The sequence below is a fragment of the Anolis sagrei genome, chromosome 4 (assembly GCF_037176765.1).
Source record: "Anolis sagrei isolate rAnoSag1 chromosome 4, rAnoSag1.mat, whole genome shotgun sequence".
Lineage (NCBI taxonomy): Eukaryota > Metazoa > Chordata > Lepidosauria > Squamata > Dactyloidae > Anolis > Anolis sagrei.
In genome coordinates this window covers 85,728,557-85,747,089 of record NC_090024.1, presented here as the reverse complement: position 1 = coordinate 85,747,089, position 18,533 = coordinate 85,728,557, and the positions used below count along the sequence as shown (strand labels likewise).

At 39.4% G+C, this 18,533-nt stretch overlaps 1 protein-coding gene across 1 annotated transcript in view; it reads right to left on the bottom strand.

Annotated features, from left to right (window-relative positions):
* Positions 1-3,327: 3,327 nt before the first annotated feature.
* F13A1 (coagulation factor XIII A chain) overlaps positions 3,328-18,533 on the bottom strand; it is a 127,259-nt gene continuing 112,053 nt past the window's right edge. Inside the window, exons 14-15 of the mRNA XM_060774776.2 lie at positions 10,686-10,822; positions 3,328-5,602 (exon numbers count right to left, since the gene is read on the bottom strand). Coding sequence (XP_060630759.2) covers positions 5,455-5,602; positions 10,686-10,822 — 285 coding nt within the window. The 3' untranslated portion in view covers positions 3,328-5,454. The remainder of the gene's footprint in view (positions 5,603-10,685; positions 10,823-18,533) is intronic.

Here is an 18,533-nt window from a genome sequence, read left to right as displayed (position 1 = left end):
ATGTATTGAAGTGAAAGGTGATTATGTGGAAAAATAATGTAATACCTATGCTCCAATCCATGTAAGTTTTATTAAAATATATTCATTCTTTGTATTTTTAAAAAAATCTTGTAACCTTACTTTCCAGATAACCCTCGTATTTTGCAGATGTAACAATCTAGGACAGGTGTTGGATGCTAGATTTTGATGTTGCTGTTGTTGTTGTTGGTGGGGTGGATATTCTTCCTGCAGCCTTTTATAGTGAGATGATTAAGGTGTTGAATTTCTGGCTAGAGAGCTGGGGCCACCATACAATATAGTTTCAAACTACATTATATTACAATGTAGGGAAGGCATGAGTTGACCTTCTCTAATGGGCAAGAACAGAATCACTCATGGCTACATTTTCCTTCTCAGTTACTTGTAGGGTGTTCCTGATACATATTCGCTCCTTTCCCCCCTTCCTGTCTGCATTCTAAGAGCCAAAGAAAACAGATTGATCACGCAAAATAAAACGTCTTTGATCAAAACCATTTTCTAACAAAGTTGTAATTCCTAGCATTTAAATGGTAGTAATGAAATTCAATCAGCCTCAATGGTATGAGCAGGACTTCTTCAGTTTCATTTCCTAATAATTACATGTCTGATACCTGCCTCACCTCTTTTAAAAATTGCACCCAAACAGTTTTTGAACTAGAAAATGAGTGAAGCCATTTTGCTAGAATTAGAAAAAAGGCTGGAGACAACCCCGTGTAGATGATTATTATGCAAAGCTGATATTTCTGGTTGTAGTAGTAAAAGGTGGGTGAGAGCATCTGTAAGAATAAATGCGAGTGTCTTAGAGCAAAAGGCTTTACACATTTCCATAATGTCTGAAACAAACATGATTGTCACACCTGAACCTATGTGACCCAGCTGTCACTCTAGTGTGGTTCGAGTACATTGTGTCAGCCTTGTTGGGAAAACTGCAAGCATCAACCCCGAATTATATTTCTTTAGTGGGAATTGAAGGAGTCGCAGTGGCACAATGGGCTAAACCTTTCTGCCAGCTGAATTGCTGACCTGAAGACCTAAAGGTCAGCAGCTTGAATCTCCAAGACTGGTTGAGCTCCCATCTGTTAGCCCCAGCTTCCCATGCAGGGACATGAGATAAGCCTCCCATAGGATGGTAACACATCCAGGCCTCACCGGGCAACTTCCTTGCAGACAGCCAATTCTCTCACACTAGAAGCAACTTGAATTGGAAAAAAGTAGGAACTGTAAGAAAGTGTGGATCTCTATGTACCTTCAGGACACCTGTTGACTTATGGTGAATTTTCCTATTCATTTCATAGGGTTTTCTTTGGTGAAGAATACCCAGAGATGGCTGACCAATTCCTTGTTCCGAATATAGCCCAGAGCATCTGGCATTTGTCAGCAGTTTCCCATCTAAGTGTTAACCAGGGCTGACCCTGCTTAGCTTCTAAAAAGTCGCTCTGTTAAAAGTCCATCAGAAATGGAGACACAAGTAAAACAATCTTTTATTGCATTATTTTTGGTTGATTAATTAGACAAACATGAGTTTTTAAGCCACAGAAGGCTCTCCTTCCATACAAAAGTGAAAAGCAGAAGGCATAATGTGTGAAAATAACATAACGCCGAGTGTATATGCAAACTACATTAACAGTACACATTTTAATTAAGAAGTTCTCAAGAAAGCAGCTTGACCAAAACAGCTTCAATGTCAATGCTATACATATTTTCCTGTGCATAAGTCTCACTAAAATAGGTTTATCATGTAAAACAAGAGACAGGATACTTGTCCCTTTACTGGTTATGTAAAAAGCAACACTTACTATAATATCCTCATCTGTGCAACTATTAAAGTCAAGGAGCTCTGTCCCTTATTTCACCTCTCAATCCTACACTGAACTCGGTGCAGTTATATCTAGGTGGTAGTCATGTATATGTAAAGAGGGACCTTTGTTCCACCAAATGTTTTGGACTATCACTTCCATAAATCCTAAACATGTTGACTGATGATTGAAAGCTAAATGAAGTCCCCAAACACCAGAAGTTTCTTGCTTTCAATGCATAGGTTTGCAGTTTACTGCAAATGAAGATGTATCTTTGGCATGTAGCTGCAATACAGCAATTGGTGCAATCTCCCAAACCCCACCTATTCAATACAGCGAGATAGCAATTTCCATGTCAGTGATGAGAAGGGGAAGCAGTAGAGACGCTTTACACTTTAGCTAGACAGTGACTGGAAACCTCAGAGACTTTCTGTAGACTTGGAGGGCCTCTGAGGTTGATGTTATTGCTTTTCAGCATTGCCATTGCTGCTCCTTGGTGAGAAAATAGACATCTTTGTAGGGGAAGGGCTGTAATGATGAGTGTGTAAGAGGAATTCTGGTGGCTGTGTAGCCAAAATAGAACATGGGTCGCTGTGAGGTTTCCAGGCTGTCTGGCCAGGTTCCAGAAGCATTCTCTCCTGACGTTTCATTTACATCTATGGCAGGCATCCTCAGAGGTTGTGAGGTCTGTCGGAAACTAGGCAAGTGGGGTTTATATATCTATGGAATATCTAGGGTGGGTGAAAGAACTTGTCTGTTTGAGGCAAGTGTGAATGTTGCAACTGATTATCTTGATTAGCACTGAATGGCCTTGCAGCTTCAAAGCCTGGCTGCTTCCTGCCTGGGGTAATGTTTTGTTGGGTACTAGCTGACCCTAATTGTTTCTTGTTTGGAATTCTCCTGTTTTCTGAGTGTTATTCTTTATTTGCTCTCTGGATTTTAGAGGTTTCATTTAAATACTGGTAGCCAGATTTTGAAACAGAATGCTTACCGCCACAACAGCCAGAAAAGAGAATTTGATGTATTGTCGAAGGCTTTCATGGTCGGAATCACTGGGTTATTTTAGGTTTTTTCGGGCTATATGGCCATGTTTTAAAGGCATTTTCTCCTGACGTTTCTCCTGCATCTATGGCAAGCATCTATGGATGCTTGCCATAGATGCAGGAGAAACGTCAGGAGAAAATGCCTTTAGAACATGGCCATATAGCCCGAAAAAACCTACAACAACCCAAAGAGAATTTGGTAAAGGTAAAAGTTTCCCTTGACATTAAGTCCAGTCATGTCTGACTCTGGGGGTTGGTGCTCCATTTCTAAGCCGAAGAGCCAACATTGTCCATAGGCACCTCCAAGGTCATGTGAGCGGCATGACTGCATGGAATGCCATTAAGAGAATTACAATTGTATAAATTGGACTTATGCCATTGGAACTCAATAACAGAATGTTAATTCACTGTTTAACCCTTTGACTGAGAAAGAGTTTGTAGGACTTAATACAAGGAACTCAGAGCATGGATACCAATGCTTGAGTTTAATCTCTTTTCTAAGTCAGACAAATACATTGAGCAATGGGAAAGTTGTGACATTAATATTTTATGGCACTGTTTCCAGTACCCCTTTTTATTACATGTGTCACTGATGGCTTTTATTAACCATCTATGTTTAAATGATGTTCTACCAAGAAGTACAATGATGTACTTATTTAATGCTGGTAATAAATGTTTAAGACCAACAACTCATGAGTGAGGATCTGCATCTTCATTTATCTCATGCAAAAAATGAAGAACTTCAAGTTTTTTCTCCAAAACTGAGCAAAATTATGAGCTTTTTGGCTCATTTTAAAATTTGTGTTGACATATTAGGACTTTTCTAAAATGGAAATGCATTTGTCCACCTCCCCACCCCCCGAAGTGTTTTTACACAGAAGATATTCTGAGATAACAGCCACATTATTAAAATAATAGTCTCTCATGATACTTGAAAGTTTTTATCTTAGGTGGAAAAATACTGAAATATCAAACCATAATCAAAAACGAATTGTAGAGTACTCCAGAGATTTGGACCTTTGAAAACGCTTATAGTTTTACATTAAAAGATCAAAATTACATATGAACCAACCTGAACAATATGGCTTGCTGTTTCACTGAACTAACTTTGTCTAATCTTGAGCAATGTTTGAGCTTTGAAATACTTCAGAGTTGGTATTGATGTTCTGGCTTACTTCTGCATCATATATATATATATATATATATATATATATCCAACTCCCTCTAAATTCTAAGCAGCAATGATTTTGAGTGGATATGAATAATGAACTTGTCACAAATACATCAGTAGCATGGTGGGATTATTAAAGAAGGGATGGTCAGCCATTGAAGTTCACCCCATTCTCACAAAACATGAAACCTTGGACAAGTGTACCTGCTACTTTCATTAAAACCAAAAATGATTACTTCTGGTTTTGAAAATTTAAAAAATCTAATTTGGGCTGTGGAAGATTGAAAGAACCTTTAAATGTCTCTTTCACAGGGAGACGGGAAGAGTTTAGGGGTTCTGGGATGTTTGCAGGCCATGTGGGAGGTCTTGGGAGGCTTCATTCAGTTCACATGGTACACAAATCCCATCTTTTTGTTAGAGTATTAAGCTGTGATTTAGGAGAATTGGATTTAAATCTCTACTTGGACATGAATCATTGATCTTCTTGGCCCATTCATTCTTCCTCAAAGTAATCTCCTTCACAGAAATGTAATGACGAAAAGGTCAGATGTATTGATTTGAGAAACAGAAGGATAGACAGCGAGTCCTTGGTATCTACTTGGGTTTTCTTCCAGGACCCACCTGCCACGGATATCAATATCCATGGGTGATCAATCCCTATATATATATATTCATGTCAGGAGCAACTTGAGAAACTGCAAGTTGCTTCTAGTGTGAGAGAATTGGCTGTCTGCAAGGACGTTGCCAAGGGAACACCAGGATGTTTTGATATTTTGTCATCTTTGTGGGAGGCTTCTCTCATGTACCCGCATGAGGAGCTGGAGCTGACAGAGGGAGCTCATCCACTCTCTCCCTGGATTTGAACTTATCCTGCAGGCACATGGGGTTTAACCCACAGCTTCACCGAGGGCTCCTATCCCATTATATGCAATGGCATCATAAAATGGCACCCCTTATATGAAATGCCAAAAATCAAGGTTTGCTTTTGGGTATTTGGGAAGAGAGGATATTTTCAAGCCATGGGTGGTTGAATTTGTGAATAAAGAATCCCTGGATGCAGGTGGCTAATTGTAAATGAAATCAGGGCAAATGTTGCCTTGGCTGGAAATCCTCAAACTACCTAAAAGACATAATCCATGAAGGATTGCACTCTTATGATTCCCCCCTCCCTTTCTATGAGGTAGATCCAATTGATTGTGGCCTACTTTTTTAAAAATGGGGGGGGGGGGATATAAAGAGGGGTTTCTGATTTTTGTGCAGCAGGTTACAAACAGTAAAACAACAAAATACTAATCAAGTATATATAATGTGATTATGACTCTTGGATTATGACTCTTGCAATAATACATTTAATCTGTGTTTTTCTGTAATGAAATTCCTGAAATACTGAAAGGGAAAGATGAGAAAGAAAGACATATAAAAAGCTTTACACAGCACTCTGAATATTGATGTCCAGCTCCCCGTAGACATGCCGTAAGGCATCACAATTCAAGCTTGCAATCAGTTTTCGGAGGCCAGCCCGCTTTGGAACGCATTTTTCTTCCCAGGTCAAGGTTGAATTCCTTGGAACCTCTCTGCAATGAGAGAAACAAACATGTAAGCACTGTGGCAGGCAAGCCATAAATCCATCAACAGGAACTGGTGTCTTTGCAGTAGAAAAACCTATAGTTTATATTTAAAAAGAAACATCCTATCCCAATGTGGGGCTTAAAATGAAAAACTAAATTCATTAGATCACTTAAAGCAATGGTTCTCAAACTGCAGGTCCCCAGGTATTTTGGCCTACAATTTCCAGAAATCCCAGCCAGTTTACGAGCTGTTACAATTTCTGGGAGATGAAGGCCAAAACATCTGGGGACTCACAGGTGGAGAACCACTGACCTAAAGCAAGGTTGGGCAAAGAGTGTCGTGCAGGCTGGAGTAGCTCCGCTGGGGTTGTTTTGTGCTCCCCAAGTACCTCAGGGATTGAAAAACCTCACAAACTATCTCTAAGGGGTGGGGAAGTCATTTCCACCATATTTGGAGTCCTCATAGGATGACAGATATAAAAAAGATGCTTCCAAATCTCATCTAGGAGTCTAGAAGAGACCCAAAGACCTCTGAGGATGCTTGCCATAGATGCAGGCAAAACATCAGGAGATAATGCCTCTGGAACATGACCATATAGCCCGAAAAAACCTACAACAACCCACCCAAAGTATGCCTTCAAAGAGTTGTGGTGTGGTGCTTCAACGTCTCCTGGTGCTCCGTCCTAGTCTTCCATATTTGTCCCCCTAATAATTGTCAAGCAGACCATCTCCAACTGGATACTTATTTGGTCCTATTTGTTAGCCTGTTTGAAAGTTCAAAGCAGCTACTCAACTGGAGGAATTCACATCAGACCTATGCAGCGGTATAGTTACAAGCTGTCAAAATGAGAGCATTTCTCTCCCACATAAAAATACTGCCCCCAAATAATTTTCCTTCAGTTTGTAAGACTTCAGCAAAACTTCCAGAAATTACGTTTAGGACTCTTCCACACAGCCATATAAACTAGAATATCAAGGCAAAAAAATCCCACAATATCTGCATTGAACTGGGTTATCTGAGTTCACACTGCCATATATTCCAGTACAAAGCAGATTATGTAGGATTTTATTCAGCTGTGTGGAAGTGGCCTCAGGCAATGATGACATATTAAGCAGTGTGGATTCAGAAAACCCAGGTCAAAGCAGATATTGTGGGATTTTCTGCATTAATTATTTAAATTATTGTTTCTATTCAATATTTGACATTTTGTAATATGTCTTTTATAACAGGCTGTGTTTTTTATTTAATTTTAGTTGTTAAGTCATGTTTTGTGTTTATATGTTGGGTTGTTAGTATAGCTGTATTGTTGTTGTATTTGGGCATTGAATGTTTGCCTTTTATGTTTGAAATCTGCCCTGAGTGGAATATCAAGAAATTATTATTATTATTATTATTATTATTATTATTATTATTATTAGAAGAAGAAGAAGAAGAAGAAGAAGAAGAAGAAGAAGAAGAAACACAACAAGATGAGTCCCACAGCAGACCACTCTACTGGCTTGTTGTGTTGGATCACACGTCGGACACTTCCCAAGTGTCTAGGGACTGTGTGATATGTCGGTGAATAATGTGTGCAGATCCCATTAAGGTGGCCTTCTGCAGCTGGCAGATGGTAATTTTGTTAGCGCCGATTGTGTTTAAGTGCAGGCCAAGGTCTTTAGGTGCTGCACCCAGTGTGCTGATCACCACTGGGACCACCTTTACTGGCTTGTGCCAGAGTCTTTGCAGTTCGATCTTCAAACCCTCATATTGTGTCAGGTTTTCCAGTTGTTTCTCTTCAATCCTGCTGTCACCTGGGATTGCAACATCGACAATCCATTACTTTGTTTTTTAACATGATCGTGAGGTCAGAAGTATTGTGCTCCAAAACTCTGTCTGTCTGAATTCGGAAGTCCCAGAGTAGCTTGACATGTTCATTTTCTATAACTTTTTCAGGCTTGTGATCCCACCAGTTCTTTATGGCAGGCAGATGGTATTTATGGCACAAGTTCCAACTAATCATCTGAGCAACGGTGTTTATGCCTCTGCTTGTAGTCCGTCTGCGCAATCTTCTTGCAGCAGCTGAGGATGTGATCTATTGTTTCATATGCTTCCTTGCAGAGTCTACATTTAGGATCTGTCATCAACTTTTCAATTCTGGTTTTGACGGCATTGATGATGATGATGACTATTATTATTGATATTCTGGGTTACAGTATATGGTCTGTGTGGAAGGGCCCCTCAGACACCCAAAGAATGGTGCTGGTAGATTTATCATGGAATTACAAACACCACAAATATAAGAATTCTAGGTGTGGATGATTTTCAGTATCTCATTCTTTACAGTGCTTTGCATTTTGAGACACTGGGGGATATAATTCTTACTTGGGGGAGGCAATACCCTCAGTTTGCCTCTTCCTAAACAATATCCCTAGAAAAGCTCTCTTTTTTGTAACTGCCCTGTCATGACCATTTCCTCTTGATCTATTTTCCATTTTCCTTCATGGGGCAAGACGCTGCTTTCGACTGAACTTAAAATGGTAAGAACAAAAGGTTTTTAAACCCCAAGCCAGCTTTTAATGCTATAGTCCCAAATTGAATCCAAAAGCTTGTGTTTTAACAACAGCGCCAACAAATGTACACAGGCTAGAATACCCTGTTTGCTGATCAACTTCATCATATCTATTTTGGACCATGATGCCATGCAACTATATTCATGATTAGGTTAAAAAAAACCCCATAATACAGTGGAGTGTCCTCTGGACATTTTAAAACAGTGACTACACTGCTATCTGTTGGGAGTGCTTTGATTATGTATTTCTGCATGCTAAGAGGTTGGATTGGCTAGCCCTAGTGGTATTTTCCAATTCTATTCTCACATTTTTTTTCTTTAGCATTGGTACTGTACTCAAAGTTTGAACAAACTACTTTGCCCCTAGCAAGATGTTAGGATCTTTTCAAAATTTCCTCTGGAATATCGTTTTATAATGAAACTTGGAATCTTGTTATAGAAGATGAGAGAGAGCACTTCCAATGGAACCCGATCCTGTGATTTTTATTTTACCAAATAACCTGAATAACAAAGGAAAAGAGTATTATTTTAAATTGTTGCTAATGGAATAAAAGGGAACTAATTCCATTTGCCTGGAGTAACCCTAGTGATTGATTATTCTCCGTAATGGGCTCAGCCATCAACAGAGAGCCATAATTTATCATCTTCAATACACTGAGGCAGTATGGGATGAATTATTTAAATAATCTGCCGTGGCTTCATTTTATACATGTAATTTTCCACTTGCACCCAAACTAAGGAAAATGAAATCAACATAGTTTTTTTAAAAATTGTTTTTTGAGACATTTTCACTGTGCTATATCTATGGATAGGTTTGCTTAAAATAGTTTACCACAAAGTCTAGAAATGAGCATTTTTAAAAAAATGTCAGTCACAACATTTTGACAGTCACAACTATTTGTGACTGACAAAAGGGCGGGTGGAATGTAAGGGTGTCTCAACGCTGCCAAATAATGCAGTATAGAGTTGCAGTAGACTTTGTATGTCCACACAAGGCATGCAGGCTGATATGATTTCACCCAAGGTAGGCCACTTAATGCAGGACACCAGATTAAAAACACACACAAGAAGGTTCAAATCCTTCCCTGGATCTTTCAATGTATTGGAGAAATGGGTGGATATAGATAGTGTTGTGCCAAGGGGAGTGGGGGGGGGGGGGTGAGGGGGGTGGATTAGGGGTTCAATGAATTTTAACTGGTTAACCAAATCCCCATACTAAGTCTATGGGTCCTTCCACACAGCCCTATATCCCGCAATATCAAGGCAGGAAATCCCACAATATCTGCTTTGAACTGGGTTATCTACCATATATTCCAGTTCAAAGCCGATAATGTGGGATTTTCTGCCTTGATATTCTGGGATAAAGGGCTCTTTGAAAGGGCACTATAAGAAGCAAAAATTAAATGAGTCCCTCCAGAAGTGCAAGCACCATCTCAAGCAAATTTTGACAATTTATTCACACTGTCATTACTTGCAGCAATAGCCGATATAGTGGAAGCAACCAAATTGGCCCACCCATATTTGGCAGGCTAAGTCTAAGCCATGGGAAGGGGGTGGATTTGAAGGCCCTCATGAAGGAGACCAGACTTGATGGGGGTGGTTGACAGGGGCAGAGCTGCAGGCTATTTAAGGCTGCTCTGCCCCCCTGCTGTGCTCTTTGCTTCAACATTGAGGTAGGAGGCAAGTTCCTAATGGGGAATTAGGCCTTTCCCTCCTTGGTCTTCCCTCCCCTTTTCCAGATAATAGGGTTCCCATTGTTATGCCTATATATAGGTTGTTTTCAACTCTTAAAAGTTTGAAAACATACATAAGCAGCAGAATGGGGCAAGAAAGATTGACTGGACTTGCACTCTTGAGTGTCCACCTCAGTTTATCAGTGTAGCCTGATTTCCGTCAAAGTGTATTGACACAGTATTCAAGTGTTTCCAACAGACGTTTGTGGCATTCTTTTGTAACAATAAATTACCAATTAATAGTCATTTTCAGTTAAGACTTGAAACTTTGTAACTAAAATAGAAAATTAAGATGTAATTAAGTCTATATAAAAATATAGAATGAACCATACTATTTAAATTATTTTGTGGTATGCTCTTCATGATTCTCTCTAAAAAAAAGTTTCAATCCCCTCCCCCCTTCCAAAAATTCTATGCTGGATCCAAGATTGCTGTCTCTACAACTATCCTACACTCTCTGGGCTCAAGAATTTCAGGAAGGTATGATAGCTGTCCCTTCCTGTCCTATGTACATCCCCCCACCCCGATTTTCCCCAGTAGAAGAAACAAAATTCACCTGTGGCATGTTAAGTAGCTTTATTTTACTAGTTCCATGCCATGTGAGTGGCAAAGAAACCTGGGAAGAGTTGGTGGGGTATATTAGTTATATCGACCAAACCCATCCTAACCTGGATTAGGGATTTAGACCTCATGTAAATATCTGTATCACAATAAATCCAGGTCCACAATATTTTCCCTGGAATAAACAAATGCACAGCATGATATGCCAGTTGTACACTATAGATATCAAGCTTGTTTACAAACCTGAACAATTTTGAGGTTGGCTTCAGGAGACCAGGCCCATCCAGTTGAACCCTGACATTGTTGAGGTCCTGTTTCAATGGGTTGGCAAATTCCACAATCACTGCCATGTCTTTACCAACTACTTTTTCTCCAGGAACCTGCAAAAAAGAATGCAGATCAAAATCAGGTAACACCACAATGTTTGTGGGCAACCTGAACCTGGTCTTCCTCAGTTGTGTTCTACAGTATTAGCATTCTAATCATCTTTAGCCATCATGTCCTTTATGTTCTAGTTATGTGTATATTGCAGTTCCCACTGATAGGCTGCCTTTGGTGACTGTTTGGGAGGTTCAGTTATTCAGTATGCAATTATCTGATTGTTTCAAAGGACAAAACAATTCTACACACCACATTTGATCTTAGCCAAAAGGTCAAGAAGCAATAAAACATCTACATTATATTGGCTATATTGGCTTCCATTCTATTTTTGAGCTCAGTGTGAAGAGCATGAAAGTGGTTTGGAACTGAGTTATGTTGCAACTTTATCAAGTAGTGTTCCCAGCACCGTCCTTTCGATTCCTCAAGGCAGTGGGGAGAAATCTCAAGCTGATAGGACTGCCTTGAAAAGTGAGGGTGTATTTTCCTGTTAGATGTATTATTTTGTTTTTTGAATGACACAATTTGTGTAACTGCCCAGTTTGAATACTTCAAGAAATTATGCTCAATAACTTCACCGATAACTGCCCAGTAACGCATACTTTGTATAGTACCATGGGGACCTTCCCCTTGTTATATCATAGGTTCATCCATAAGTTTTCATCATTATTGTCATCGTTTATACCAGGCATAGGCAAACTTTGGCCCTCCAGGTGTTTTGGACCTCAACTTCCACAATTCCTAACGGCTGGTAGGCTGTAAGGAATTGTGAGAGTTGAAGTCCAAAACATTTATAGCCTACATTTTCCTAAATAATGAGACTAACATCTTTAAAAGTGTGTAGGTTAAACTTGTGCAAAAGCATCAGTAAAAAGTAGGAATACAAAATACAAAAAATAAACAATTGATATCATTAAAAATATTAAAATGCATTAAAAGACCACAGACAAAGCATAAGAACTACGCTGCACAACAATAAAATCCCACTTCAGTCAGTTTTCAAAAGCCTGATGGCACAGGTATGTTTTCAATTGCTGACAGAAGGAAAGTGAGGAGGGAGCCATCCTACTGCTCTTTTTACTTTTGTAGAGTTCGGAAAAAGATCTACACAATGCTTTCTAATTGCTACTTTTAGGCAGTTCTCATCTGGAAGCGCCCAACATTTTGCTACTATCAGCCTAAGAACTTAGTCTACAATAAAAGGTATTTTCTGTGCTCATCTCAAGTCCATTAAACCCAAAGGTATGGTTGAATACAAGGCTCTAGTACAGTTCATTATGGCCTTCTTAAACTCCATGTTTGTAGACAAGGGGACAGATTGCTACTGGATTTCCAACAGGTGTTATATGAGACTCTCAGTTGTCACCCCGGAAAAACCTCCTGAGATTTAACTGAGTCTTTTGTCTGGAAAAAACATAAGGAATTACCACTTAAAAAATAAAAGAGAAGAAATGAAAAACCCTACCGTGCTGTGCTATACATCCATAATTCATGATAACATCTGTGGTATGTCACATTTATCTTAACACATGAGAATGAACCTGTTCAGCCTATGCTTGTTAGGATTTTATGAATTATATTAAATCTTTATTTCTCTCTCTCAGGTCTTTTTGAAAAAGTTGAATCAGAAAGTAAAAATGGCTTACTGGAAGGTAATAAGCATTATTCTAGATTTTCACTCAAGCTAATGAGAATGGTATCTGGTTATCAAGTGTATTTTTTTATCATGTCAAAAGTGACTTGAGAAAATGCAAGTCACTTCTGGTGTGAGAGAACAGGCTAACTGCAGAGACATTACCCAGGGGACACCCAGATGTGTTACCATCCTGTGGGAGGCTTCTGTCATGTCCCAGCATGGGAAGCTGGAGCTCATCTTGTCTCATGGATTTGAACCGCTGACCTTCAGATCAGCTGTTCAGCTGGCACAAAGGTTTAACTGCGGCTTTATCAAGTGTATACAACTGTATTTTAAACAGGAAGACAACCAGAAGTGTTGACTTATTGTGCTCAGCATCCCTTTTCCAGAATTCTGAGATACTCCAAAATCCCAAATTGTCCATATGGATAGCTGAGATAGTGACATATTTGCTTTGTGATAGCTTGATGTACACATCTTTCATGCAAAAATGATTTTTTTTGTCGTGTCAGGAGCAACCTGAAAAACTGCAAGTTGCTTCTGGTGTGAGAGAATTGGCTGTCTGCAAGGACGTTGCCTAGGGGACGCCCGGATGATTTGGTGTTTTGTCATCCTTGTGGGAGGCTTCTCTCATGTCCCCGCTTGAGGAGCTGGAGCTGATAGAGGGAGCTCATCTGCCTCTCCCTGGATTTGAACCCCCCCAAAAAACTCAACTCCACCCAAACTTCTAAATAAGGGATGCCCAACCATTAATATGAAATTAAGACAACTGCAAATATAATAAAAATAATTTTGAAGCTGGATTGTATTCCTTAATCATAGTTATATTTTGACCACATATAGGGATTGGAGTGCGATTAACCTAAGATAGAAGCAGAGGTTTCCAGTTTCCTTCTTGTGGTGGAGTTGGAAGCAGAAAGGGAAGGACAGAGTATGTAAGTCTAGATGGAGAGGAGATTTGTTTTAATAATGCTAAACCATCATTACTAGGCTTGCGCATTTCTGCTAAACCACAATCCGCTTCTGCTGGCCAGATTCTGGTAGACCCCCTTATCCATTTTCGCACACCTCCTGAAAACAGATGGGTAGCCAGATAGCTGTTTTCCTTCCACAGCTGAAAAATACAGCTAGATCTGGCCCATTGGCGGCAATGGGGAACTTACAAGGCTCCCCTTTCTGTTCCTAGAACCCTTTCCCCTTTTCCCTTCAAGGGAGCTTGAGTTTCAGCAACGGGGTCAAGGAAGCACTTTTCCTGTAACCCTTTCCTTTCTTCCCTTCAAGGGAGCCTGAGTTTTAGCAATAGGGTTAAGAAAGCAGACACGGCTTGTGTAAGACACATCATCAACGTGATGGCTGGGCCCTTGCCGTTATGACCATCTGACCAAACCAAACAAGCTGTATTGGCCAAAGGGAACTGACCACTCTGAATCCGTGCACAAGCCTAATCATTACACCTTAATCCTACATCTGTGCTCAAATTTCTTTTCCATATCCTTTTCACATGCTCAAAAATATATATTATTAGCAATGTCCGATTTTATCCCCACCCCTCCCCGCAGGTAATAATTTTCTAACTCTCATGGTTATTCTTATTTGAAGGGTACCACTCAATTAGAGCAGTGTGTAAAAGTGGTTTGAAGACTGGACTATGATTCTTGAGATCAGGGCTCCATTTGCTACTTTCCTATAGAAACTCACTAGGTTACCTTTGATGAGTCACACTCTCTTAGCCCGAGGAAACCCCTGTGGAAAGTTCACATGGGACCAAGTCAGCTTTTAAATTATTAGACAAAAACTAATCAATTTCTACCAGTTCCAAAATTTGTGTGTGGGGGTGGGGGTGTGTGTGCTTAGATTTTGGATTGATAATCTCTGAATAAATACTTTGCAACAAAGGTGGGAATCATGTGATCCAGATGTTGGTGAAATGCATTTTCTAGCATTGGTCACTGTTGGTTGATTATACTCTCTATGGTTGCTAGGACATGCAGTCCAACAACATCTGAAGAACGATATGACCCTTCTATAGATTTGCTGCCATGTTTTGGAGAAAGACAGGATATAAAGTGATTGATGTGAAAAGTGATTTGCCTTTCTCAATAACTGGAGTGGGGGCAAGAACAGAGAAATCAATGGGAAATACTACATGCATGTTGGAAACCCATCCATTTGACTAATACAGAGAAGAAGGACAGGCAAGCCAACATCTGCTGTTTTCTTCTGTAAAATTGTGCTGATATAACGTAATTGTTGACCAGCCAACAGAGTTACAGTTTTGCTTTTTGGTTTTTTTGGGCTTTTTTCTGCCAAGCAAACCTTTTTGAAAAGGAAACATTGGGCACAATCTCAACTTTTTATCCTTTCCGAGACATATTATAATGTAATACAATATAATACTACTAAAAATATATTATAATTATATATTTATATTACATGTAATATTACTAATAATATTGCAATATAATGGTATAGTACAATATAGTAATATTTAATACTGATATTGTACTATGCTAATAATATAATATATTGTATGTATATATATCTTGTGAGCCGCTCTGAGTCCCCTTCGGGGTGAGAAGGGCGGCATATAAATGCCATAAATAAATAAATAAATAAATAAATAAATAAATAAAATGTTTTTTCTGTCTGCAGAAGCAGTGATTCTAAGGCAGGGGTCCTCAAACTTTCTAAACAGAAAAAAATGAATGAATTCCTATGCACACCACACATATCTTATTTGTAGTGCAAAATACTTTAAAACAATACAATAATTAAAATGAGGAACAATTTTAACAAATATAAACTTATTAGTATTTTAGTGGAAAGTGTCAGTATGTTTTTTGGCTGATGAGATAGGTTTGTTGTTGTTGTTGTTGTTGTTGTTGTGTGCTTTCACGTTGTTTCAGATTTAGGATGACCCTGAGCGAGGGCCGGGTAAATGACCTTTGGAAGGCCGTATCCGGCCCCCAGGCCTTAGTTTGGGGACCCATGCTCTAAGGTCTGTTTCTTACATGTTTAATATTCCTTCTTCACAGCAGAAGGGTAGGCCTAAGCAATTTAAGAAGTTTAAGCTAGGGAAGCCAATATGTGCCACTCAGCTCTGGCATAGAATTGAAAGGATTATACATTTTTAAAATGTGGTTATTGACGACACGAGCTCAGAGCAAAGTGTATTTGACTTATTGGCTTCCTCTGTGGAATGCTCGGAAAAAGGCATAATATTATTTGAGGACACTGCTGATAAACATTTGTCCTGGCTAATTAGATACATCAGTGGAGTAGCCGAGGAAAAGCTTTCAAAACAAACTTTGTTATTTGATGAAAGGAAGTGTTTTTACTGAACTTCAACGCCTTCGGGATTTCTATTTCTGTAATATTGTTACACATTTATTTCTTCAGGAATTTGTGTTTTCTGTGGAATTCACAATTGTGAGTAATGGCTGACGACTTGGATGGTTTTACAAGTAGACTAGACAAATTCATGAAGGATAAGGCTAGCACCAGCTAGAGCCATGACAGATATATGATCCTTCTAGCATCAGAAGCAGTATGTGTCTATATATCACATATATAATTAGGACTGTCGGTGCCATTGTATTTATCATTTCTATGTGTGGTTGTGAAAGCTGGACTGCAGAAAGTTAGTAGGAAGAAAATAAAGTCCTTTAAAATGCAGTGCTGGAACAATTCTATGGATTGTATGGATTGCTAAAAAGACAGTCAGATAAATAGACTCAGCAAGACTTGAGCAGAACTGTGAATGATGAGGTGACGTGGAGGTCTCTCATTCATAGGGTCACATAAGTCGAAGTTGACTTGATGCAGTTAACAACAAATTTTATGTGTGTGTGTGTCTAAGTCAGCATGGTGTAGTACTTTGAGCATTGAACTATGACTCTGGAGAACAGGGTTTGAATCCTTGCTCAGTCATGGAAATCCACTAGGTGACCTTGGGGAATTCACATACTCTTAGCCCACCAAATCCCATAAATCAGAAACAACATTTCAGCAACAACATATACACAAATTTGCTGTTGTTGTGCACCTTCCAACTTATGGTGACCCCATTATAAGGCTTTCAGGGACTGGGAATGTTTCACTCTTCCAACCTCACTCAGGGGGTTTCCAGGACCAAAAACAGAGTAGTAATCTTATCTTCATTGTGATGAGAGGATGCTGTAGTTGCACTTAGCTACTGTTTGTGGGCTTCCCATGAGGGAACTGTTTTGGCCACTGTGTGAAGAAAATTTATGTTGTTCCAACATGGCTTTTATGTTTTTTTCATCACATTTGCTTTGTCAAAAGCTTGCACCCACTAGGACAAAGTAGTTCAATCAAATTTCATTCCTTGTTGGACTCTGGAGATCCTGGACCCTCCTTCTCCAATCTTCTGGTTTACCATACTTTAATGGACCATCCACAGCTATGGTTCCCTTTGATTCCTAAATGTTGTTTGATTACAACTTCCAGAAGCCCTAGCCAGCAATTCCTAAGGCTGTCAGGAGTCATTACATTACTATTTCTTTAACAGAGGTCCAGACAGATGAAAGTTGGATTCAAAGAGGAGGCTTCCTGTTTCAGAAATCACTGTCTGAGCTACTGCATGTGCTATACCAGCTTTCCGAGGTCCCTTCAACACAGGCTCAAAACCTGTAATGGTTTTCAAATTATCCTGAGGCATCCAAACAACGCTTCAAGTTAATCCAGATTAATTCAGAGTAAACCAGGATTTCCTAATGTACTCCAGATTAAAAAAAAAACACCTGAAAAGATCAGGAGTTTATTGCAAGGTCTGCTGGGCAGGTAGGGATCGATTCTTGAGACAGTCTTCCACAATCCCGGGGGCCAAACCCCATTGCCATCCCAGTTCTTTGGACACCTTCCAGCCCCCCATTTCCCCTGTAAACTTACCAGAGGGGCCTGGTGGCATCCTTAGGTCCCTCAAAGAAAGCTTCTGACACATCAAAATGACATAGACATCCCCCTTCCCCACTCCACATCATTTTGAAACATCAGGAGTTTTCTACGAGGGGCCTGAGAACACAGCCAAGCTCCTCCGGTAAATTTAGAGGGGAAATGAGAGGCTGGGAGATGGCTAAATGCCCTCCCAGGTCGACCAATTACTCTCGGGATTTTGGCCTGTCAGGAAGGGATCTGACACATGGTAGAGAAGATGTGACACTCCAGATATTGCTATATCATAACTTACATCATCCTTTATATTTTATGTGGGACTAAAAGGGTTAAAACCCAACCTCATTGGGAGAGCTATATGTTAACTGCTTATTTAAATGCATGTATATGTTACTGTTTTATGATTTTAATGCACAATATATTTTGTATGTTTTTATGTCTTAATGCGCCACTGAATTATTGTGTTTTATGTCTCATGTTTAATGGTTTTAATGATTTTAATGTATAGTTATATGTTAGTGTTTAGTTATTATGTTTTTTTCTGTCTACAAGTATGTTGGCATTGAATTTTTGCCATTAGTATGTTGTAAATGGTCTTGAGTCTCCCTCCCCCCTCCCTCCCCCCTCCCCCCTCCGGGAGGGGGGTAATAAATATAATAAATAAATAAATACATAAATTGCCAATTTGGGAGCTGCTCTGAGTTCCCGCTTCAGGGTTGAGAGAGAGCAGAGTAAAAATACACTAACTAACTAACTAAAATAAAATACATGGCCATACTCTAACATCAAGTCATTGATTATATGCCTGCCATTCTTCTTGCCAAGAATTTTGGGAGGAATGAGCTCTGGGCTGAACTTGCAAATTTTCTGAGAATTAACAACATAGGAGCTTTTCAGAAGAATTATTTCTCCCAAGACTTCCTGGCACTTGTTTCAGTCAAAACAGATGACATGTTGATCGTGATTTTTCTTTTTTCACAAGTGCTCCCTCAAGTGGTCAAAGACATGTGCTCTTCCTCATGTATCATGTGCTTAGTGTACTTTCTTTAGTGATTGGTGATTTGATGATGAATTTGGACTTAATTTGTCAGTTTGATTGCATCTTCAAGGAAATCCAATGTAAAAAAAAAAATGACTTAGGACTTTACCTCTCATTCTTCCCA